This window comes from Podarcis bocagei, assembly GCF_964188305.1.
Source record: "Podarcis bocagei genome assembly, chromosome: 14".
In the NCBI taxonomy this organism is placed as follows: domain Eukaryota; kingdom Metazoa; phylum Chordata; class Lepidosauria; order Squamata; family Lacertidae; genus Podarcis; species Podarcis bocagei.
Window position 1 is genome coordinate 27,238,004 of NC_138139.1, and position 26,429 is coordinate 27,264,432.

The 26,429-nt window shown below is 43.0% G+C and overlaps 1 protein-coding gene across 7 annotated transcripts in view; it reads right to left on the reverse strand.

Moving 5' to 3' along the window:
* Window positions 1-26,429, reverse strand: part of MEGF11 (multiple EGF like domains 11) — a 343,630-nt gene that overhangs the window by 259,234 nt on the left and 57,967 nt on the right. For all 7 annotated transcript variants that reach the window (XM_081171061.1, XM_081171057.1, XM_081171059.1 and 4 more), the window contains exons 2-3: window positions 7,626-7,730; window positions 3,966-4,089 (exon numbers count right to left, since the gene is read on the reverse strand). In XM_081171061.1, the coding sequence (XP_081027187.1) occupies window positions 3,966-4,081 (116 nt within the window). In that variant the 5' untranslated portion in view covers window positions 4,082-4,089; window positions 7,626-7,730. The remainder of the gene's footprint in view (window positions 1-3,965; window positions 4,090-7,625; window positions 7,731-26,429) is intronic.

The following is a 26,429-nucleotide window of genomic DNA, read 5'->3' on the forward strand; positions in this document are numbered from 1 at the left end:
GTATGGACAAGTCACAAACTGCCCTCATGATGTGGAACACTGAAAGAACAGGCAAGTGATTTTCAAAGCTTTGTCTCTGACACGGAGCTTCTGAACCAAGAAAAAAGGAAATCTTGTAAAGAGCAATGGAAAAATGTAAACTGATTGAAGCTTGCCACCATTAATAAAAAAGAAAGAACGAGGGATCGGGGGGGGGAGTTCTATGCCCTCACATAAAACCATATCAGATATTCTTCCTCCTGGGACTGTTCAGCTTTTACTTGTGTACAAAAAAGGCTAATTAAAAGCACATATTAACATAATGCTGTCGAGGCTTCCCGGCACTTCATTCTGATGATGAAGGCACAAGCACCGCAAAATGATGGGCACACCAATCAAACACAAGGCTTTTTTATATTAGAAACAGGAAAGAGGTCTCTGGGGCTTGATTTTTCACTTTTGCTCATTTTAAACAGAACCTATTTTAATCCAAGATAATTTGTAGCAGAAATTAACCAGTAATTGAGAACCATAAATTGTGAGTTAAGCAGCGGGTTCTCTGTTTGTTTGTTTATTCCCTGAAAAACTTTAGCATTGCGTCAACCAATAAAATGGGAGGGGTAGCCAATGCCACAGAAGACAAAATCGGGATTCAGTATGATCTTAACAGGCTGGAGAACTAGGCCAATAATAACAAAATGACTTTCAACAGGGACAAATGTAAGGGTCTGCACTTAGGCAGGAAGAACCAGTTGCACAAATATGAGATGGGAGACACCTGGATTGCCAGTAGTACATATGAAAAGGATCTAGGAATCTCAGTAGACTACAAGCTTAACATGAGGTAACAGTGTGATGCAGCAGCAAAAAAAGCTAATGCTATTCTAGGCAGCATCAACAGAAGTATAGAGTCCTGATCAAAGGAAGTAATAGTCCTGCTCTGTTCCGCCTTGCTCAGACCACACCTGGAATACTGTGTCCAAATATGGGCGCCACCATTTTAAAAGGATATTAACAAGCTGGAGTATGTGCAGAGGAGGGCGACCAAGATGATCGAAGGTCTGGAAACCAAGCCTTATGAGGAACAGATGAGGTTGGGTGGCCATGTGTCATGGATGCTTTAGTTGAGATTCCTGCATTGCAGGGGGTTTAACTAGATGACCCTTGGGATCCCTTCCAACTCTACAATTCTATGGTTCTATTAGTCTAACCTAAGCCCATTGCATGTGGGTTCAGCAAGCACTCAATCATGGGTCTGCTCCATCCTGGGTTTTGAAAGAACATGCAAGAAATCTGCATGTAAGCTGTACACATTTTCCTATACATTTTGGCCATAAAACGCACATTTTTTTTCAAAGCTTTTCAAATCTTTTCAATACAGCTCCTCCCTAAAATATGCATTTCAAAGCAAAATTTGTATTTTTGTTCACACTTTTTTCACCGATAGTCTTACACAGCACTTCCCTTACACGCTTTCCTTAGTTTAAGGGGTTGTTGTAAGGATGTAAAACACTGTAGATTATTTTTTTAAAAAATCCATATTTAGTAAATCCTATTACTACTTATTAATACAGTGTCTTGCTTTATAAAACAGCAGCCTTTGGGGGAGTTAAGCACGCTGTATCGAGACAGAGTAGGTTTAGAGATCACCTTCAATGCCTGTCAATCTGTTTCTATTGATTGCTCTGCTGTCAGGGTTCAAAAGTATTACCTTCAGGGTCCTGAAACTCACTTAGTTAAGAGGATTGATATGCACCTGAGCTCTGCAACATGCGGGTCCTAAATGAAGACAATCCAAGGGTTGACGCATAGTCCCAACCTGCCACTTGCCTGAGAGCAGAAGCTCTTTGGATTCAGAGGCCTTAGTGTGATAGCCAACACCAGAAATGATTGTGGCCACATTTTAAGCAGGGACAAATCTGTCAATTTCAGTTTTCTCATTTTCCCATTCTTAAGTTCAGTTCTCCACATTTCCACATTTTTTTTTGGAAGTCCTCAAGAAAATCCATCAGTGTTTCAGTGAGAATTTCTCCTGATATACACCATTTTTGGCAAGGACTGTCTCCCAATACAATGCATTTTTTTACTAATATATGCATAGTTTCGCCCTGGGCTTTCCCCCCCCCAGCCAGAACTCATCAGAGCTCAGCTCCAGCACCTCTCAGGTGGGTTCCATTGCCATTCTAAGAGAACAAGGTTCATGGTGAGCTTCAGCACCATTTTCCTAGAAAAATAGCTCTGGGTTCCCCCAATATACACATTTTAATACACCTTATTTGGTTGGAGAATGGCAGTGCAAAATTCAGAGAAATGCAAATGCCAAAGGGTTAAGTACATTGGTTCCCACCTTGTTTCAGGAAGTGCAAGTTAGAGAGTTTCATGCCAAAATGTATTTCTCCCCCACTCCTACTGGAAAACCTGTGTGTGTGCAGGAGTATACCCTACAGTGCTTTGGGCACAGGGCTTTAACCACCTGGTTTTGTCAGCCAACAAAATGTCAGCCCTAAGAGCTGACCTCTCTTTTGTCTGCGCGGGGCAATGAGATATCCTGCTGGCAAATATGCCAAAGCGGAACGTATTTAGACTACTCTTTTATTAACATAAACCCCCTCGTCATCTTGATTATTATTTTATGATCCTGTTTGCTCCTCTTGACCTCACCCTAACTCAATCTCTTTGGGCTGATTTATTACCATCTAAGTATCACAGTCATCTTGGCCGGGGCAGCCAATCAATTCTGGTATTTAATTTTTGTTTCTCCTTGATTGGGTCTCTGGGTTGCTGACTCCCTTCACACAAAATCAATACTGTATTCCTGGGCTTGAAATGTACTTTGCTGTGCAACTGCAAACAATACCAAATCACAGGCTCCATCTCCACCCACGTTTGCCCTCAAAGCCTGTTGTGCTGCGTGATCAACATCCTTAAAAATAAAATAAAAAAATGCACGCACAAAACACCTTAATAAATCTAAGCATAATGAACTTCAGAATGCCACTAAGAGCTGTTTATGTTACTTAAAGAAGATTCATATTCATTACAGCATAAGGTGAAACACATTTTAAAGAGCCTGTTCTTGGATAAAACAAGCAAGACTGTGCTTAGCTTAAGAGCTTTACGGCAGAAAAGTGGGACCTACGTAGGAAGTTGCTTTACACAGAGTCAGACAAATAGCCCATCTGGTTTGTTGTTGTCTACACTGACTGGCAGCAGCTATCCATGGTTTCAGGCAGAGGTCAATTCCCAGCTCTACCTGGAAATGCTAGGCACTGAAACTGGGACTTTCACGCAAAGCCCTTCCCAAAGCAGAAATTTCAAAGGTGACAAATCACAGTCAGATAGTTTGCCCTACAACATCTAAAGGTTACCCGGCTTTGGATGAAGAAGATGGATGCCTCATATTCCTGCCCTTTTGGAAGTTATGACCACATGAGCAGCAACCTCAGCTTAACAAGTTAGTAATGTCTGGCACAAGTCATTTCGGGTATTCAGAAATGTTACCTCTTTGTCATGACTGGAACACTTATGTAGCCGGTCTATAGGAGGATAGTTGAAGTCACCCACAATGATAACAGTTCCTTGACTGCATTCCTCATATCAAGATCTCCATGAGTATTTTGACCAGGGGGACAACAGCACAACCACAGCTGGGGAAATGAGACTCCTCTGAAGGCAGGTAGTGCACACACAAGAGAGAACTCAAAGTAAACTCCTCCGGGCATGCCTCCAATCTTGCAGCACTGTTCATAAGAGGACACTGTTCTACAATGGAAGATCTGCTCTCAAGGTCCTCCTCAAAAATGAGGTGGATTGTGACTGAGAAGGGGATCCTCAACTGTGGGTCTGTGGAATTCTCTGCCCAAGGAAGGCTCAGTGTTTCTTGACAACATTTTTATTCCAGTTTTGTATCGAACTATGTTGAGAACTGCTCTATAAATGAAGTGGTATACAGAGGTTTTTAAATCTGCGAGGGAGCAACATTTTACCTTTCCCAATGGCTGCAAACATTTGGGTCATCTGGATTTAAGGAGATGGTGGTTTTCAGAAGGAGAGACAGGGCAAGGACTTTGAGATTCCACCACAGGAGGAGGCAGAACATCATCGCTGCTTCTAAGCAAAGGAGAGAAAAGCATTAAGACAAACAATTGCTTCCTAGTATCATAATTAACCAGTTATAGCTTCTGGTACATTTTATGCCAGTCTGGTGTAGTGGTTAGAGTGTTGGAGTTGGAGTGTTATCATCTCTTGGCCTAAAAGATGTGCTACCCAGCACGTCAGGAATCAAAGCTTTAAAAAAAAGAAAAGAGAAAACTGAAGGCCAAAGCATCTGTTGGCATTAATTTTCTCCATTAGCAATGTGTTCTTTCCGCAATTCCTATGCTCATTTTTTTTTTAAAAAAAGTATATTTTTTAAAAAAAGATTTCCTTAAAGTGAACCACTGAGGCATTATAATAGCTTACTTCTACACTCACCCAAGACAGAAACCAGCTCTTGTTAATTTGAACGGAGTTTGCAAGTGTCAACCACAAGGCTGCCAAATCTGCCTCCAAAACATGGCTACTGCAGATTATGATTGATTGACAGAAAATCAATTGAATTTTCAGGACTTATTACGGAGTTCAGAGAAGAAATCCATTTGCTTTTGAGGCACCATTTTAGAAAGTTCTCGTTCGACATAAAGCTTTAAGGGCTATGATATACCTGAGAGATAGACTTCAGCTCCCTGCCATTGCAATTAATGATGGCTGAATCTGCCAGTTACAAGTTGCCCTCCATTTCTCATTTCCCCCTATGTTTTAAGTTTAGTTTGTTACATTTTCCCCATTAGCTTGCAATTAAAAATATATATACTATTTTTTCCTCCTATTATACACATTTTTGTATGCAATTTTCCCTTATGCAAGTTAAAGTTATATTCACATATATACATGCACTTTATGAACACTTTCCCCTGATATACACATTGTTGGTTGAAGAACTACACTGCAAAATTTCAGAGAAATGCAAATTTTGAAGGATGGTGTGGTGCTTGGGGTAGTTTTTTTTGAAAGTGTGAATTAGGTAGGTTCATATCAAAACAAGAACTGGGTTTCTCCCTTTTCTGTAGTCATTCACTCCCAGGGATCTTGATAATGATCTACATTCACAAAATACAAATAACAAACAGCATGGTTGATGGTGGCCCCCAGGGATAGAGTTTCCCTCCTTCTGGAGGACAAACCAGAGTCAGAACCTCACAGGTTTTTGCAGGGGATGCATGCAACCCTTTAGGGTCCTTACACATCTTTGGTATTTAGGATACAATGTGGCAGGACTGTCCTTAGAGCAATTCCCCTAAGAGGAAAGACTGTAGCACTTGAGAATTTTTAGTGCAGAGAAAAAGCGAGGAACAGGTGATATGGCAGAGGTCTATAAAATTATGTGTGGCATGGAGAAAGCGGACAGAGAAGGAATTGAGATTGTCTATTTTATTAGTAGCTTGCATTAAGAGTTTTGCTGCACATTTTGTAACATCTGTTGTTGTTTTACTTTTGTATACGCTGCTTAGAATTTGGGCTTGCCGATCAGAGGGTTGGCAGTTCAAATCCACACAACGGGGTGAGTTCCTGTGACTCTGTCCCAGCTCCAGCCTACCTAGCAGTTTGAAAGCACACCAGTGCAAGTAGATAAATAGGTACCGCTGTGGCGGGAAAGTAAACGGTGTTTCTGTGTGCTCTGGTTTCCATCACGGTGTTCTGTTGCACCAGAAGCGGTTTACTCATGCTGGCCACATGACCCGGAAAGTTGTCTGTGGACAAACGCCAGCTCCCTCAGCCTGAAAGCGAGATGAGTGCCACAACCCCATAATCGCCTTTGACTGGACTTAACCGTCCAGGGGTCCTTTACCCTTTTTTTTTTTAACCTTTTATATAAATAGTTTAAATAAATAAATATGTTCATCATAGAAAAGCATTGTGTTACTTCAACAAGCCTTCCACAACTTGCCACCCTCCAGATGTCTTAGCCTACAACTCCAATCAGCCAAAGCTAACCTAATGTTGAAGTTGATGCAAGTTGGAGTCCAAAACATTTGCAGGGCACCAGGTCAACAAAGGCAGCTGGAGGAGCTAGTCAAAAAATGCAGCAAATCTATGTTTTGACGCCAGATACCATGTCAGCAATGCATAAATGGCACCAAGAAATAACTAAAATAATTAAAACAGCTATTCATGCTTCCCCTCAGTTTTCTTTGTTGAACATGTGGACTGACCAAAGGCCTTTTATTGTTTTTTACCAAAGATCTTTTTACATGGATGCTGGTAGCTGCCAGGATTTCCATAGTGCAACGTTAGTGGAAACACTACATAATTTGAATATTTCCTTATGGACTCCTGCCATTGCAGGAAAAATAACACATAACTACATGCTTCCAAGGGCAAAGAGGGCCCTGAACATTTCAATTCTGTCTGGTGGGACTTTATTTCTTCTGTTTCAGATATGGATATGCAACAATCACTCCCAGAGTGATGTCAAGAAACATGGTTGTCTCCAGTTAATGTCAAGTGTAATTATTCCTCATGCTTATAACGGTATAGGAGCTGCCTTGGTTGGGGTATGCCAAGTTGATGAGTTATGAAATATTATTAAAATCAATAACAAAGTAAGGCAAAAATGACTAAGTCTCTCTTTGTCGAGACACTTCAGAAAGCTAAAATCCAGAGCGGCTGCCATTTCAAGCACAAAGCACTTTGTAGCAAGAAGAGGCATGGGCAATAAAATAAAATAAAATCAATCCTAAGGGAGGGAGGAAAGGAGGGTAACTTAGCAGAAATGTTAAGATGAACACTAAGATTAGTGGGTTAGTGGAGAGAAGGTATTTTCATCCCGTTATAATGAAACTGGCAATGAATGGTTTAGTGTCAATGAGAAAGCTGAGGTAATAAAGTTAAAAGAGAGAGAAAGGAGGCCTAACCATTTGGAAGTGATGTGATGGATAATGGGAACACACAACCCAATCAGCTATAATTAACAAAAACACATCATGTTGTGAAATTTTTTTCCTCAGAACACGATTTTTCTCTCAGGCACTGCTTCACTCTGGCCTATCCTTTGGCCCAGTTTTGACCTGAAGTGGTCAACCTCTTGTCAAGCTGTTGTCACTTCAGATGGCGGGCTGGGGTTAAAAAGACTTCATACAAAAAGATTCCTTGGATATAGAAAATTAGTATGTCAGGATTTTCCTTGGGCCTCAGCCTAGCCACCTTCCTAAGGTTTACCACCTCAGTGAAAACAAGGCCTTGTTTTCTCCTGCATCACGGCCAAAATCTGATTGTGCCTTAGTTGTTTCACTTTATTTATTGAAAGTGTTTTTTTTTGGGGGGGGGTAATTTACATTGGAAAAAACCCAGTCCCTGTTATTGGACTTAAAATCTAAAAGACATGACACAAAAGGGAAAGGATTCACAGAGAAGAAGGGTAACAATAAACAGCGAACTCAGGCGCTAGTTCATTGTTATTGTTATAGTGTTATTGTTAATGACCACCTGAAATGGAAAGATTGTCCACCTGTCAAATATGTCCAAAGTGAGCTCTATTTATGTTGTTTAACTGAAACAAAACAAAAAGCAAACTAAAAGTTGAATTTGCAAGTTTTTAACAGTCTCACCTAAGTGTGCTGTAAATCCCTTGTGGCTATGAATCCATCAAGTATTCAGAGTTCATTGGCAAGAGAAAGAACCACTCTGCAGGCTTTTCAGACGTCCTTCAGAAACTGCAGAGAGAGAAATACACAGCTGAACAAAGGGAAGGAGAAGAAGTGAATTAAAAAACAGATGTAGATAGAGGAAATCCCTACTTGCAAATATTTGCTCAAGTAATGCCAGAGTGAAATTGTGCTGGATGTACCAGCGACCAGATGACCAAAATGAGGATTTTTCAAATGCAAAAGCTAATCAACATTTCCTATCACATTCAGGTTAAATATTTAAAAAGTGGGGGAGTAAGGAATGGGGAATAAAGCTAGGAAACAAGGATAAGGAAGATCAGGACAGGCATTTAAGGCTCTCTCTAAATTGGGGGGAGGCTGTTGAAGGATATTCTGCAACATGTCATTAATGTAATACAGTGGTGCCTCGCAAGACGAAATTAATTCGTTCCGCAAGTTTTTTCTTCTTGCGAGTTTTTCGTCTTGCGATGCACGGTTTCCCATAGGAATGCATTGAAAATCAATTAATGCGTTCCTATGGAAACCGCCTTCAGACCAGGTCCGGGGACAGTCTGTCCCCGGACCTCTTCTGAAGGCTGGGGGGGGGGGACAAGGGCTTTTCTTCCCACCCCCAGCATTTTAAAAAACCCCGGGACAGCGGAGGACTTCTCCGCTGTCCGGGGTGATGTAAAAGCCCCTGGGAAGGCAGGCAGGGGGGACAAAGACTTTTGCCCCCCGCCAGCCTTCAGAAGAGGTCCTGGAAAGTCTTTGCCCTCCCCCGCCTGCCTTCAAAAGCCGTCCGGGACAGCGGAGCAAGCCCATAGGGAAATTCATCTTGCGAAGCGCCTCCAAAACAGAAAACCCTTTCGTCTTGCGGGTTTTCCGTCTTGCGAGGCATTCGTCTTGCGAGGTACCACTGTAATACTGCATTAGTGATGGGTTTATACTGGACTGTCCACACATCTTTCTTTATTAGATGTTTTGCCATGCTTTCCCAGTGCTATTACATTACTGCTGTCTGAAGGGAGAGTTGCGGGCAGAACAAAAAATAAACCAGATCATTTTGTGGTATAAGAAGTTAAAAGATTTCAGCAAGAAATTATGGGACATGCAGCAAATGGAAATGAAGCAGTATGTCTGCCTCAGAACTTTTGCAGGCACAAACAGTGTTGAAATTGAAATAGTGTAGGAACTTCCCAGTACCATCACAAGCACAAATCATCATGAATGCATACTGAAAAAGACATCTGGAAGAGCCCTATATAGAAGAGTGACTTTAAGGTTCAGGTTGAAAGAAGCAATGGTGAGCCACATTCCAAGTTATTTATTTATTTCAAACCTTTTAAACCAACTTTCCACACAGAACTAGGATATATTAGTTATTGTAGAATGGAGAAGGGGGACTATACGCATAAAGCAAAGAACTGACTGTTTGCAGATCTTTGCAGCCCATCCAAGGACTACAGGATGGCATAGAGGAGTTCCCAGTCCCCACATTCTGTTCTCATTTCAATCCCTTAAGAGATGGGTTAGACTAGACCACATGGCTCTCTATGAAAACCAACCAGTAACTTTCTAGCCTCCTAGGCCTTTGGCTAATTAAATAATAAATGGCCTTTTAAACTGCGAGGCAGCATTGGTTTTGTTTGTTACTATGTTATGCATTTTAGTTTTTTATATTCTAAACTGCTCTGTAATCCTCAGATGAAGGGCGGTATAGAAAGTTAATACATAGTGCATATTTCTCCTAATATTTGTATGCAATTTCCCCTAATATGCAAAGGTTTTCAAAACCATTTTGCCCAGCACATAACACATTTTTGTATGTTATCTTCACTAATATATACATTCATATGAACACTTTACCCCCAGTCTATGCATTTTTGTACTTGGCTAGAGAACTGCACTGCAAAACTTGGAGATGTGTGGATTTCAGAAGACGGCTGCGTTTTGGTACGTGTGTTGTTTCAGAAGGCACAAATTAGGCGATTTGTCTTTAAATGTGAACCGAGTTAAATTTCTCCCTTGTCACATCATATGTCAGGGCTGCTCTCTTGCACGTTCCAACAATAACTCAACTGCACAACAATATCTGGTTAGTTCTTTCCCTTGTGCAATATTCCACCAGCACAACCCATACACTGCTAAGTGACTTTAACTTAGAGCTCATCCATACCTCTATTTGTCCCGTGCCTGGACATCACAGATCTGAGCAGTTTTGTCTTTGCCCTACTGCCTTCCCTTGGAAAACCTTCTCTTTGGCAATAAATCAGAACAGATGGCAATCCTTAGAAAACCTATATGCTGTTTGCTCCGATTCAGTGCTAAACCACCAGTTTTCCTGGGGGGGAGTAGAGGAGCAAACAAAGTATGGACAAGCCCTTAGTTTCATTGGGTTGTATCCAATGTAGTACAGTATACTAAGAAATTTGGAAGCTAAAGAACAGGGAATGCACATGATAAATAATTTAAATAAATATTTAAAAGCAGTTACTTGTTTTAAAGCCACAGGTAGGCAAGAAAAGCAAGTGAATTAAAACCCAACTTTTGGCTGCTGATCCACAGCAGTCCCTGCGTTCAGATGCTTGCATGATTCAGTAGGAGATGCATATTTCTACTTATCCCAAAAATGTCAAAGAATACTGGGGGAATATGTAAGTCTGGAGGGTGTGCGAGTAGACACTGCATTAAAGAAGTACAAATTAATATTTTTCTTCCCTGACTTTTAATGCTAATGAATTCATTCAACTCTTCAAGAGGAACTCCCAAGATCGTAATTTAAATCAGATCAAGATTTCTGGACATTAAGCACTAAATTCCCAAAGACATTTTATGAAAATGGATCAGGAATGTGAGATTCTTTCGGATGGAGTGGGAGACATAATCCTCCTCCTTGCCCAATTTCAAAGAAATTGCTGCTGGAGAAACAGAGTACAGGTGCACCGAGTTGTCCGTGGAGGAAAGAATACATTAAAACCAAACTTAAGCTCAAAGACTAATGACCAAGAAAACCACAGAATTGTGCAAGAGAGTCTTAAATACTCATCCTCTCTCAAGGTTTCTGTATATGAGATAATGAACCGCCGAATCACAGCATAGCTTACTGCTCACTAATGACCTCTTTCCTCAACCAGAGGCTGGGAGGGTTTCCTACAGCAACCCAGGGCTGTCTTTGAACTTTCACTTTAACCCCATTTACTCAAAACAACATTATTGTGAACTGGCTCTCTTCAAAAGGGAGACAAGCTGGATTCTGTTATTATGAGACTCCTAAGATGAGTGAGTCGTGATTAGAAGCATCATAGAATCATAGAATCATAGAGTTGGAAGAGACCACAAGGGCCATCGAGTCCAACCCCCTGCCAAGCAGGAAATCAAAACCAATCAAAACAAACAAGTGGGAGCACACATATTTTGCACGTATATTGTTTGATCAGAATTTTTTATACGAGCGCTAAATAGGGGGAATATATTCTTTTTTAAAAAAATGAACGTGCTGAGAAAACCAGAAGTGCTTGATGCTGGAAAAATTATTCTGCAGGGGTAGCATGGGAAAGGAGATGGAAGCAGACCGTCCCCAATGACACTCACGGAAAAGCACACAGAAGTCAGTCCAGGAACTATTTCAAGACCAGTTCAGAAGAGGGACAACTTTTTCTTCGGGTTTGTTGCGGATTGAAATTTGTCACAATTCAGCAGGCTTTCCCATGGAAAGCAGAGCAACAACAAAAAAGCCACCTTTCTCAGACCCATGATAACAGAGCGATACAAAATACTAGAAATCACAGGACAAACGAAAGTGTGGATGGGCCAACATGGGCATTTTTGCACCTCCTTTTAAGTCTGTGGGATAAGTTATAATACTATTTAAATGGTGGACCACATTCCCTCCTGTGCAACCTTCTACGGGCCACATGCTATCAGCAGGTGGGACCAGCAGCAGACGTGGGCTTAGCAATTAATGCTAATTTTACCTTTTACAGTAGGGTTGTTTACACACACACACACACACACACACACACACACACACACACACACCCCTAGGCAAGCAGGAAGCATTATCAGAGTTCAAGGACACATTCCAGCCAAGCACAAGCACTCAAGGAGGGTGCAAAGCAGGGCTGATGAGGGGCATGCCATGGAGAGCAGGTGGTATGGCCAGAGAGGTATGGCCTAGGGAGAGTCCTGAGGGCCTGTCAGGAGTCCAGGTTCCCAGCTTGATAAAACAGTAAGCGTAGGTAATTAAAAAGGAGGATTTATTGCAAAAACAAACAAATAGCTCCGGACAGCTCTAACAAAGCCTCCGGCATCATTACTCAAGATGACCCTTCTGAAGATTCCTTCCAGTGTCTACAGAATATATTTATTGAGCCAACGTCCCTTGCATCTCTTGTTTTGCTTCCTATCTAGAAGCCCTCCCATTCACTGACTCCTCGGACTTATTGGATTAGCTCCAGCCTCTTCCTTTTCTGACGAACTGTCTCCTTGTCTATTCACACCTATTTGAGCTTGCGGTGAGCTTTGGCTGTGTTCTAGCCTGCTCTCAGCTACTGTCCGATCAGCCCGCCCATCAAGGTCAGGAAGAGCCAAATTCTGCAGCTGCCGGCTCTCCCCTGCCTAACATCAAAGCCTCCCTGTTCCTGGCTGCTTTCTGCATTTGGCTGCAAACCTTCGCTTGGAGCTGGCTCACTCCTGACAGGGCTAGACACAGAGTCCTGGAGGGCCTGAGGGTCCCTATACCTGATTAGGCAAGCCACTGATGAAAGCTCCAGTGTTGAACTGGCTCCAGTTGTTACCTCTGGATCACACTGAAGCTTTTGAATTTTGACATTCATTGTCAACACCTTATGGCGGTCTCCCCTTTCCAAGAACCAGCCTTTAATTTTCATAAGCTACTCCAGGGATGCAATGACAAATAGAAATACAACTGGATCCGACACCTATTGCAATTTAATTTTGCATAATTTCACTCATCTTTCATCTCCGGTAACGTCTAACTCATTTATTATCCATTGTTTCTCCCAAAGGCGGGGCTTCTTTCCAGGAAATTATTAGCAAAAGCACCTAGTTTTCCAGTAACAGGGCAGGGTGACAACAATCCATCAGAAAAATTGGTGGGCAAGTTCCTTTGAATTAATATGTCAAAAACATCAAGAAGCAGCCAGAGGAGTGAGAGACGCAGACTGACCTAAACCTTTCCCAGTGAATGCTGAACCCTGAGCCTTTGTTTTGCAGCTGGATCACTAAGATCATCCAGAGGAGTGCTATTATTTGTACCCCATGTTACAGAGGACCTACTGGCTTTCACTAGAAGATGGGCATTTACTGCTGCAGAGATTCAGCAGGCATCCTCCCTTGTTATTTCTGCTATCGGATGCTGCAGGCTGCTTAAGTAATCTTACTATATTTATAGTATTGAAATATAGATTTTTGTATGTTGTTAGATTTTGGGTGTACTAGGTCATTATGAAATTGTTACTATGTCATTGCTCTGTTATGTTATCATGTAATTGTTTTGTAGTGTTTGTTTGAAATGCATTCTTGTTTCTTTGTTTTAAGCCGCTTTGAGAGTGTGTGTGTGGAAAGGGTAAAGGGACCCCTGACCATTAGGTCCAGTCGTGGCCGACTCTGGGGTTGCAGCGCTCATCTTGCTTTATTGGCTGAGGGAGCCAGTGTACAGCTTCCAGGTCATGTGGCCAGCTTGACTAAGCAGCTTCTGGCAAACCAGAGCAGCGCACGAAAATGCCGTTTACCTTCCTGCCAGAGCGGTACCTATTTATCTACTTGCACTGTGACGTGCTTTCGAACTGCTAGGTTGGCAGGAGCAGGGACCGAGCAATGGAAGCTCACCCCGTCGCAGGGATTCGAACTGCCGACCTTCTGATCGGCAAGCCCTAGGCTCTGTGGTTTAACCCACAGCACCACCTGCGTCCCTTGTTTGTGGAAAAGTGGCATACAAATAAAATGAATGAGTGAATCCTTGCTAGCTCCTGACTTTTGGGTGTCTCTTGGAGACCTTTTCATAAGGACAGGACAATTCACTTGTTTAGTTTTTATTCTTTGGATCAGACACTCAGTTTGAATCATTTCCTACCATTTCTATGAGGCCATAGCTCTGTGGTGGAGCACATGCTGTGCATGCAGAAGATCCCAAGTTTGACCCCCAGCGGCATCTCCAGGTAGGGCTAGGAGAGACCCCCGCCTAAAACCCTGGAGAGCCACTGCCAGTCAGTGTAGACAATACTGAACTAGAGGGAACAATGCTCTGACTTAGCATAAGGCAGCTTCATGTGTTCCTATGCGGTCTGATATTTTATTGTATACACGCTGCTCTGAACCACTGTGTTCTATTGTATGAACTGGTGGTATATAACCTGGCATCCCTAATGTGATGTTCATAGATACCCCTGTGCCCTCTGGTGCCTGTCAAGGGCTCCTGCCCTTCCTATTTATTTAGGTTGAGGATTATGGTTTTGTGCCTGTTTTTAGGGCGTGTTGCCTGTTTATTTTGTTTTGTTTTTAAATCTGTGCTGCTTTGTGGGTATGTAAAAGTGTTTTGCTTATTTTCTGTAGGGGAGTGGGGAGTGTCTTAGAAATGTCCAGTTTTCTTCTGTGAAATGGGAAAGTGCCCAGGGGGAAATAACCTGTACAATTTTCCAAAATGCCCCCTTGCTGCAGCATCTCTCTGAGGCACTGTGGGAAATCCCTAAGGGAACTCCCAGGTACTTTTCAAAGGGAAGCACAGATCACAGAGTGATAATTCTACTGCTGGTCCCTGACCTCTTCTGAAGGAGAAATACATCCAATATTCTGCTGAATGTGAATTATATTAATCAAATATGTTCCCATTTCCCTCACAAGGAGTTCTAACCTTAAAAATAAACCAGAGCAGTTAGCAGCAAGTCAGCTGGCACAAAAATCAGCCTGGTCCAATCTAAAACAAGACAGGTTGCCACCCTACTGGTTTTATTATTTCTGGATTTATGATCTCAGTGCTTCCGTTGGCGCTGCGTTTTCAAACTGCCAGCAGACCTTCTCCCCCAAGGCAGTACATTTTAATCCCCCATATGCCCCCCTGCCAGCTCCCCAAAGCACCTCCCTGCCTGGCAAAACCTTGGCATAAAACCATCTTTACAACTGCCCTGCAGATATCTTTCAAAAGCAAACAGCCGCGCAGCATGGGATTCATTCCAGGTGACTTCCAATTCCCGGTGGGTGTGTTCAGATTTAATTACGGTGGTCCGTGGAGGGTTCAGGAGCCGTCTGCAGGCTCAGAGTGACAACTCTTAGCATCTGCTAGGCCTCCTGGGACACCATCTGTGTTGTGCAGAAAGAGGGTCAAGAACTTATAAATACGACTGATTCTTCCCCTTGACTTGACAACGTTTTTGCCCATATTTTTTAGGAAACGGCTTATAAGTGGCAAGGGCATTCCTAGATCCATAGAATGGCACAAATTTAGATTTTTAAAAATTGTATAAACTAACCTATACATACAGGTGCGAATTTACGACCTCTCAGAGGGAAAGTCACTCTGTAAGGAAAATAAAAGCAAACACTTAAGAAATAGGGGGGAAGAGGGAGATGAACAGGGCCCTGTTGCAAAACAAATCAAAACTGTTGGACCAGACACTAACATTAGCCCTGCTAGGTGGAATATCAGCAGATCTCAATAGCAAGAAGGTCTCCAGACTTATCAGCCTTCAAAACAAGGTAGAACTTGATTTGACTTCCTCGAATGCCATTCCTATACTGCCATTACAGGTGCAAGTGGGGTGGTCCTTCCTTCCCACCACCACCACCCTCCAAGTTTCATTTCTCCCCTAAGAGATTCCCTGCACACCCAATAGCTGCAGGCTTGGACTGCGCTTTCCCCTTGACATGCTAGTTTCCTACACAAAGTGAATCTTCCCTTCTATGGGTGTTCCTGATGGTGGGCAGCTTAATGTGTGAACCGGCACCATTTAAAAGTTGTCTTGAGGGAATCATTCATTTTGCAATATGAACACTCAGTGCTAAAAACCATTGTTTTATGCAGGACTAGACTACAACTCCCATCATCCCTGCCTACTGGGCCATGCAGGTTCTGCTTTGGTGCCTCTCATTGGCATCTGGGTTGGCCACAGTGAGAACAGGATGCTGGACTAAATGGCCCCCTTTGATCTGATCCATCAGAATCTTCTTATGTTCTTATGCTGGCTGGGACTGATGGGAGTTGTAACCCCACGACATTAGAGAGCATCATATTGGCTGCCCCTGGTTTACTTTGGCATCACAGCATGGCCCTGACAGCTGAATGGTGTGGACTGCCCAGATGACTGAACCACTTTATGGAAAACTTTGACCAGGGGGACAGTAGGAAATATGATTGAGCAGGGAGGCAGTGTGCAAGATCTTCTAAATAAGACTGCAATTCTACAGAGGCTTAAAGGGACTCCTGACCATTAGGTCCAGTTGTGACCAACTCTGGGGTTGCGGCGCTCATCTCACTTTATTGGCCAAGGGAGCCAGCTTCCGGGTCATGTGGCCAGCATGACTAAGCCGTTTCTGGCGAACCAGAGCAGTGCACGGAAACGCCGTTTACCTTCCCGCTGGAGCGGTACCTATTTATCTATTTGCACTTTGAGGTGCTTTCGAACTGCTAGGTTGGCAGGAGCAGGGACCGAGCAACGGGAGCTCACCCCATCGCGGGGATTCGAACCACCGACCTTCTGATCGGCAAGTCCTAGGCTCTGTGGTTTAACCCACAGCGCCACCCGCGTCCCCTACAGAGGCTTATCTAGTAGTAAAAACCATCTTCACTTCCATGCAAACATTCATAGGGGCAGACAGAACAAGATTTTAAAAATTAATATCGTTCTCAGCCCACCCTCCCACCTCCCTCTTCTGTCTGAGCTTCGGAGAAATTCCTCTCTGCTGCACTGCCTTAGAAAAGGGCCGTTTCTTCTGCCAAGCTGAAAAAGCAACCAGGGTCATATGCCAAGCCTGTGCTTTATCATCCGCCCAGCTCTCGTCCATAAAACACACTAAAGACTAACTGTCCTCCTTCAAGAGAAAGAAACATTCGTTACAAAAGGGAAAGGGAAAGAAGCAACCTCTGGGCACTTTCCCTTCAGTTCGCCTCTCACATCAATAATGGCCCTAAGAAGGAAAATGGAAATGAAACTGTGAAGAGATGCAGCTTGGATTTTCTCTAGGTTTCTGTTGGTTTGGGGGCAGGAGGATTGCTTTGAAAAAAGTCAAGGCCAGAAAGCACAGCAGGATACTCAGGGTTTGTGCATGTGTGTGTTTGTGTATGTGTGTAGTTGTGTATGTGTGCATACTTTTCATCATGTTCCCAGACCATAAAGCAGCCTCCTCCAGCCTGATGTATTTATTTCATTTAAGGCATTTCTATACCATGTAGTCATTCACATTTCTAAGTGGTGTTCATAGAAACAAACCATACAAACTATGTAACAATAAAACAAATTACCGTAAAACCAAACACTACCTTGAAGTGCCTACCACTTACCTCCAGGTGTTTTCAACTACAAACTCCCATCATCCTTGACCATTGGCCATGCTGGCTAGAGCTCATGGGAAATGGAGTCAAACAACAGCTGGAGGGTGCCATGTTAGCTATATCTCCTCGGGGGGGGGGGAGATTCTGGAATGGATGGACTTTTAGTCTGACCCAGAAAAATAAAAATAAATTTTCCATCTCTTTCTACATTGCTGGGTGGGGGACCCTGTGGCTTTCTAGATGCCCATGGTCCAGTGGGCAGGGATGATGGCAGAAAAGGCTAGAAAGTCACAGGTTGCCCACCTCTGTTCTACACATTCCAAAAGGATATCTGGCAGGAACTGACAGGCTGTTGGCTTGGATAATCAGCACACAATAGTTGTATTTACAAGAAGATTTATTGTATACAGTCATTAACCTCAAAGCTGCTCACACTAGCGACCATCCATCAAGATGAAGTTGAGGCATCTCAGCTCAAATTGCGCCTCCAACAGAAAATAATAATAGTAATAGTAATAGTAATAGTAATAAATAATAATAATAATAATAATAATAATAATAATAATAATAATAATTTATTATTTATACCCCACCCATCTGGCTGGGTTTCCCCAGCCACTCTGGGTTGCTTCCAACAGAATATTAAAATACAATAGTCTATTAAACATTAAAAGCTTCCCGAAACAGGGCTGCCTTCAGATGTCTTCTAAAAGTCTGGTAGTTGTTTTTCTCTTTGACATCTGGTGGGAGGGCATTCCACAGGGTGGGCCCCACTACCGAGAAGGCCCTCTGCCTGGTCCCCTGTACCTTGGCTTCTTGCAGCGAGGGAACTGCCAGAAGGGACTCGGCACTGGACCTCAGTGTCCGGGCAGAACGATGGAAGTGGAGATGCTCCTTCAGATATACTGTACCGAGGCTGTTTAGGGCTTTAAAGTTCAGCACCAATACTCTGAATTGTGCTCGGAAACGTACTGGGAGCCAGTGTAGGTCTTTCAAGACTGGTGTTATGTGGTCTCGGCGGCCGCTCCCAGTCACCAGTCTAGCTGCCAAATTCTGGATTAGTTGTAGTTTCCGGGTCACCTTTAAAAGTAGCCCCACATAGAGTGCATTGCAGTAGTCCAAGGAAACACGAAAGCGCCCACGCTCTTCTTCTTTAATTGACACCTTTCCTTGACCTTTGTTCTTCTGCGAGCCTTGGGACTCTTAGGGTCCTATCCACCTCTTCCTTTGCAGAAGATTCCCCTCCCCTGTGAGGTGACTAACAGCTGCTCCTCAGAGAACTAGCCTCCGTCCAGCCCACTCTCACTGTACTGATAATGTGGAGGCCTCTCCTCCTTCTGAGAAGGGGGGGTTGTAGCCCACTGCCTTTGGCTGGCTGAGAAAGAGGCTTTCTTCCTCTTCTGACTGACTATCCCTCCACTCAGACTGCTCATCTTAACTGTCGGAAGTCATGTCCATGACAATATCAGAGTCATCCCAACAAGGAAATGGCGTGCCCCCGTTTTTTAGAATGTTTTTGCATCACTCCTCTTGAATTATGCAAAGCATCTTGCAACTGGGAAGTGGCAGACTTTGTGCTTTCTTTTTCTCTTTTTTGACTTTGTGCTTTCTTAGAATACTGAGGTCCACCAACTGGAGGCATGTGCAAAAGACTTGCGCTTCACATGAAAGGACTTGGTGCTTTTGAGCAGTTTCTGTGCACAGAGATCTTGTTTTGAGTGTGGGTACTGAGCTGAGCTCTTAGTGCTTCCTCACACAAAAATCCGTTCCTGTTTACCTCAAGCCCTCTTCATTTCAGCAGGCTCCAAACATGAAAGTTCTCTGCAACGATTCAGAGAAATCTGAATGCAATATTCCCCCAAAACTGTTTCCTGTGGGGATGGAGGATGGAAAGCACAAGTAAATAAGCTGGGGGCAAATTGGCTTTCTCAATTATGCCAGTCAGAAGCAAACTGATCATTAGTCCATTTCAGATTTGCCAACTTTGCCCTGAGGCACGCTTGAAAAATACTCTCTGGGTGCTACAAATGTACTGTAGCTATATAAGAGCACAGGTGGTTCAAAGAAGATAGGCTCAAAAGGACAGAAACTGAAGACTGCCTCAACAGAAACCCAGTAAGTAGCTAGATTGCTTTTCCATAGGTCTCCAAGTGATTGTGACCTGTAACCTGAAGATGGTCTTTTTTCACTTCCAGTATTAATAAGGCTGAATGATGAAGTTATTTTGTGAACTGAAGTTGATTGGTTGGTTGAATTTCTGCTGCAATTCCCCAATCAGAAAAAGTTACAACATTGGGGGCTTTTTAGTTTAGAGAAAAGGTGAATAATAGATGCATGGCATAGAGAAAGTGTACAGAGTTTTTTCTCTTTCTCTCATAACATTAGAACTCAAAGGCAACTGATGAAGCTGGATGTTGGAAGATTCAGGACAGAACAAAACAATATAATCATAGAATTGCAGAGTTGGAAGCTCAGGTTATGTAGTCCAACCCCCTGCAAAGCAGGAATCTCAACTAAAGCATCCATGGCAGATAACCATCCAACCTCTGCTTAAAAACCTTCAATGAAGGAGAAATCCACAGCCTCCAAGGGAAACTGTTCCACTGTCAAACAGCTTCTATTGTCAGAAAACTGGTGTTTAGTCAGAATCTCCTTGATTGTAACTTGATTCCAGTGATTTGGGTCCTGTCCTCCAGAGCAGGAGAAAACAAGCTTGCTCCATCTTCCATGTGACAGCCCTTTAGACATCTGAAGATGGCTATCATATCTCCTCTCACTCTCCTCTTTCCCAGGCTAAACATACCTGCCTCCCTTGACCATTCCTCATAAGGCTTGGTTTCCAGAGTCTTGATCATCTTGGTCGCCCTCCCTCTGCATATGTTCCAACTTGTCAACATCCTTCTTAAATTGTGGCGCCCAAAACTGGACACAATATTCCAGGTGTGGTCTGTGCATAGTTCCACTATGAGAGTCCCTCCCTCTGGAGGCAGTGACAATCGCCAACTTGGATGGCTTTAAACAAAGATTAGACCAAGTCATGGAGGGATAAGGCTGTCAATGGCTAAGCATCAGAATAGCTATGTTCTACCTCCACCATCAGAGCCAATATGCCTCTGAAAACCAGTTCCTGGAAATGGCAGGTGGGGAGAGATGCTGTTGTGCTCACATTCTGCTTGTGGGCTTCCCACAGGCATCTGGTTAGCCACTGTGAGACAAAGTACTAAATATTTGCAGTATCCCAAGGCAGCATACCTCTGACCACCTATTGCTTGGAAACACAAGAGTGCAGGAGGCTATTGCCTTCATTTCCTGCTTACAGGCTTCCCATTGAGGCATCTAGTTGGCCAGTGTAAGAACAGGGCTCCTCTTCGGTTATTAGGTGGCTCTTTTTGTGATATTATACCCATTTTTTATATAAATTTATATAAATTATATAGAAAATTTAAATGAAAATAACACAAATCCATTCATTTCCTTAGAAAACATAAAATACATTTATCGAGAGGCAGGATCTCCAGTCACAAATGTTTGGATTGCTGATCCACAGCAGTTCCCAGAGGAGGTATTGGAAGAGGCGGCCTTGGCAAGGAGCTGTACTTGCGCCCCCCGTTCTTAGCACAGGGCTGCTGCAATGGTCCATGCCAGCAATCAGATTCTTCTGCCAAGGTGCCCAGAGGAGCCTGCACACCTCATCCAGCCACCCAAAGCAGCGTATAGGTGGCCCAGTGAGCGCACAGATGGGCAGAAGGGCTCTAAGCCACCAGAGTGAAGAGGAATCACCAACCCCTAACTATGCCCCTGGGTAGAAGAGAGTCCCATGGACTGCAAGAAGATCAAACCTCTCCATTCTTAAGGAAATCAGCCCTGAGTGCTCACTGGAAGGACAGATCCTGAAGCTGAGACTCCAATACTTTGGCCACTTCATGAGAAGAGAAGATTCCCTGGAAAAGAACCTGATGTTGGGAAAGATAGAGGGCACAATGAGAAGGGAACGACAGAGGACGAGATGGTTGGATAGTGTTCTCGAAGCTACCAGCACGAGTTTGACCAAACTGCAGGAGGCAGTGGAAGACAGGAGTGACTGGCGTGCTCTGGTCCATGGGGTCATGAAGAGTCGGACACAACTAAACGACTAAACAACAACAACAGTAGCATGGACAGTGAAGGGGGAAATCCCCCAAAAGCTTCCATTTGCATAGCAACTGCATAAGACCCAGAGCCCAATGTTGGTACAGAATCTAGCATCTTAGATTTTATTTTTATTGATAAGCTCTGGCTGCAAAGACAGACTGGGAAGTGTGCCTTCTTTGGAATGCCTGGCAAAGCTTGGAGAGGCATTGATTTCAATGGCTCTACCCCGAGCAGGGCTAACACTGGATACCAGCCATTGTTAGCCCAAGCAGCTAGATAAAACTGCTCTTCCTTCTGCCATCCTGAGGCTGTGAAGCCAGTGCCCTGTGGCCCATTTACCTCTCAACTTTGCATGATGAATCTCTCCCCTGCTTTCCAAGAAGCGAAGTCAAGCAGAAAGCAGGGTAATCAGTGACAGATGGAAAATTGGAGATCAAGTGGTAGGTAAAGAGGAGCAAAATACCTTTGCCTTGCAGTTTAAATAGATGTTTTGGGTAGCTCCCCCCCCCCCCCCGTTAATACCATGAAGAGGGCGCAAATTCAGTGTCACGGAACGGCACAGTTAATTAGACACACACACTTTCAAAATGCAGCTTTTGTGTTCGTAAGTAAAGCAATTAAGGCAGGGAGTGGGGGAAAGAGAATAGCATTTGTAATTATGCTATTGATCTTATACCCTTTCCTACTTCACTATGAAAACATTCTTCACATGTGATAAAGAAGAATCATCATTAATGTCTCTTACAACGCTTCAGGGTTTTGTGTGTCTAACAGTTTTCCCATTCTGCTTCCTTCTCAATCCCCTCTTCCTCTCTAAGCCCTCACTGAGAACTTTCAGAAACCGAAAAAGTATTGTGAACTTTAGGAATTTCAGAGCTGAGGGGAGCTTGGGGGAAAAGGTGTATTAGAACAGCCTGCTAATTAAAAGGAAGAGTTGCCTTATACATTTCCGCTGCACAAATGTATCCCGCCTAGAGATCTGAAACATATTTTTTTTCCACAGGGCTGTTAAGAAAAAAAATCAGAAGTGAAACAAACAGGGGAGGCAAATCCCAAATCTCTTGCCGCTTTCATCTGGCACCAGACAGAACTCACTCTTTTCAGGTTTCAAAGTCCGTTAAAACATCACCTTTTGAAAGGAGATACTCAATTAGCCTCAGATGTGATTTATGTAAGAGTTGCAAGAAAATGCCAGCAAATGTTCGTGTTCAAAGCACCCACAGCAGACTCTATGAAGTCCACTTCGTATCACTTATAATTAAAGTTTCCAAACTATGAAAAAAGATCCAACATCATAATTAGTAACCGTGCGCTTATTTCTCAATTTCTGCTACAACAGACATTTACTTTGATCTGCATAAGTTGACTGATCATTAATGACATCTAATGTTAATTAATGACAGCGCACGTGGTAAAAGGGTCCATAGAGAATGAGCTAATTGCGCTTCATTTTTTAAAAGCATTTGTAATTTAGGAATTATTTCAGTAACTATTATTTAGGAAGACAACTGCAGCAGCCAAAGGTCTTCAAGAATCACTCTCGGCAATGCAATCTGCAGTTCATTTCTTTTTCTTATTCAGCGGGGAGGTATACAGAATCAGATGTAATTTATGGGGAATATCTTTTGAGACAAAAGTATCCTCTCTGGCAGGGTAGAAAGAGAGTGGGATTTATTAGCCAAGCATTGCATAAGGCAACTCTTAAGATATCTTCCGTTAATGAAAGGAAGGCTTTTCAGATTTGTTTTTCAGATTTGAGTTTTACATAAATGGATAGTTAGTCATCCACTTAAAAGCTCCACATTTTGTATACATCTCACAGGGGTTGAGACTGTATTTTGTCCTTTAATGCGAACCGAGGTCCAAGGCGTCATGTCCTCGGCCCTCTTGAATGCACATTGCCCAAAAGAGAAAGTATCAGAAAATGTGCATTCTCCACAGAAATGACACTGCCATTAGAAGGGGTACAGACAACAGTCTCCAATGTAGAGTTCAGATATGGAGGTCACTTCAGTGAATAGCTTGAGCTCTTTGGACTACCCCTGTACTTACCCAATTGACAGAGGGCTTTCTCGGTAGTGGCGCCCACCCTGTGGAACACCCTCCCTTCAGATGTGAAGGAAATAAGCAGCTATCCTATCTTTAAAAGACATCTGAAGGCGGCCCTGTTCAGGGAAGTTTTTAATATTTAACACTGTACTGTTTTTAACACTTGATTGGGAGCCACCCAGAGTGGCTGGGGAAACTCAGCCAGATGGGCGGGGTATAAATAAATAAATAAATAATAATAATAATAATAATAATAATAATAATAATAATAATTATTATTATTATTATTATTATTATTATTATTATTATTATTATTATTATTATTATTATATTGTCTCAGGGTTTTTTCCAGGCCTTCACATCTCTATGGCTGGAGCTGATAGGAGTTTTAGTTCAGCAACATCTGGAAGACCACAGGTTCCTCATCCCTGCATTCTGCCTTTAAACACCAAACCATTTTACTCCGTGTTCCTCCAGCTTGCTTTACTTCAATCTCCAAGGCGATGAAGACTTCTGCAGAACTCTGAAGCCTGTTCACTATTTTGTGACATATTTGTTGGCCTACTGTGGATTTTGGAATGTCCTCCTCTTACGCCAACTTTGTGCAATGTGCCACTTCCAGTGTGAACACATTAAAACATATGCAAAAAATATGCAACCAGTCAATTATAATCCCAGGCTAAGCCAAGCACCAGTTGGAACAGGATGAGGAGGGGGACATGTCGGAAGCTAACAACAGTTTTAAACCTTAATAAAAGAAAAGGCACAATATCATAACTGTCAGAGCAATTTTCCACATCAGTAACCTAATACTCAAATAGCTGCATATTTTTGCAAGCAAACTCCCCCCTGCTGCATACCTGTTCTGCTCGGGAGCACCTATTCCAAGACACATTAAAAAAATGTTTGGCTTACAAATGTTTGGCCAATTTGGTGAAAGCTGGAATAAAATAGATGCTACTATAGGGAACGAAGAAACACACATGCACACACTGATTGGCTCAAATTCTGGTTTCATTTTCTGTAAACATCTGGGCTGTAACTCATTGCCAGTTTTACCGCCACCTTAACATTAATGCCGCCTCCAACTCAACATCATAAAGATGGAGTTATTAACTTTAATTTGCTCAGGCTGTATTTCTCTTTTGCACAAGGGGATAAATCTCAGGCGTCCATTACCAGGCAGTGTTAAAAAACCAGAAGATAATATTTTCACACCATAAGCACTTCCAAGAGGATGTAAGTGCTCATTTTTGCCTTTCGATGCAATTTAGACAGTATACAAGTCTATAAACCAGCCTTTCCACAACCTAGAGACCTCCAGATGGTTTACAAAAAGTATACTGAAAGCTAATAATCAATGTATTGATAATCAATGGCAACTCCTGCACAGACACAAAAACACACCACCATCCTAATCGTTGTATCTTCATTTGAATCCCAAAGCATATATGTTGGTAAATAAATATCTGACCAGACGATTCATTAACAAGCAAATTAATACGTGAATAAAGTCCTCCTATGGAAATATCAGAGCTCTGTCAGTGTTTGAGAGCACGCTCCCTGATTAGGGTTATTTTGGGAATGTTCAACTGTGACTGTCATTTCACTGTTGTCTGTTGCCTCTCACAGCCACCTGTGAGGCAAGTTTCAAGTCAAGGAAATGGGGGGAGGAAAGAGGGGGGCATAGGCAATTTGTCTGAGGCAATATTGCAAGTCTGTAGCAGAGGCTGTCACAGAAGTAGAGACATCCCAGATCAAATGTTTTACTTCTATGAACACTCTGTGGAACATTCCCATAATCCATGCTGGTTTGTTGTTGTTGTTATTTACAGTAGACTTGTCAGTGTCTTGTTACACAAAAGCCTCCAAGCAATTTGCAACATGTCTAAAACCATGAACATTGATTACATAGGTACAGACACCTTCATAACAAAAGCACACACCATTGGTAAATATATACAGAACAACCCCTACAGTCACAGGAAATCATACAACAGCAAAGTCATCACCATCAACAGGTGTCAGTGAAGGTGCCAGGTGGGCCTCACGGTGGAGACCATTCCACGGATAGGAAGCCACAACTGAAAGGCCTCCTTTTCCTGGCCACCACCTCTCCCTCTTTGAGCTTCCCTCAAAGAAAGGGCCTGAGGAATGTTTACTCTGTAGCTGCGCCATAGATTGTGGCTTGCAAATACAGTGGTACCTCAGATTACAGACGCTTCAGGTTACAGACTAACCCAGAAATAGTACCTTGGGTTAAGAACTTTGCTTCAGGGTGAGAACAGAAATTGTGCTCCGGTGGGGCGGCAGCAGTGGGAGGCCCCATTAGCTAAAGTGGTACCTCAGGTTAAGAACAGTTTCAGGTTAACAATGGACCTCCAGAATGAATTAAGTTCTTAACCTGAGGTACCACCGTAGTATGCAATCACTACCACCCACACAGAGAGCTTTCCTACCACCCAGTCACAGCGGCAAACCTGCAAGTCAGAGTCTGAATGTGTTTGCCTACGTGCAGGCAAATGAGAATTGTTCCACGCTTCCACACATGGGTATCTGGATGGGTAAGGACATGAGAACCTCAGAGCCCTGCCGGATGAGACCGAAAGGCCCATCTAGTCCAGCATCCTGTTCTCAGAGTGGCCAACCAGATGTCCCAATCAGAAACCCTCAAGGTGGACCTGAGCACAACAGCACACTCTCCTCCTGCAGTTTCCAGCAATTGGTATTCAGAAGGATTACTGCCTCTGGCCATGGAAGCAGAGCATAGTATTCATGGCTAGTATCCATTGATGGCCTTCTCCTCCACGAACTTTTCCAATCCTCTTTTGAAAGCCAGCCAAGTTGGTAGCGATCCATGCTTCCTGCGGGAGGCAGCGGCATCGTTTAACTATGTGCTGCATGGAGAAATGTTTTCTTTTATCTGTTCTGAAGCTTCCAACGCTACGTTTCATTTGAGGTCGTTTAGCTATCCCTTAAGAGCCATTGTCAGGACTCGTTCTTGTCTTTCTCCTCCCACTGGGAAGCCTTCCCCAGCTTATTTCCCCCTTGTGATTACAATCACTACTTGAGCATTTAAA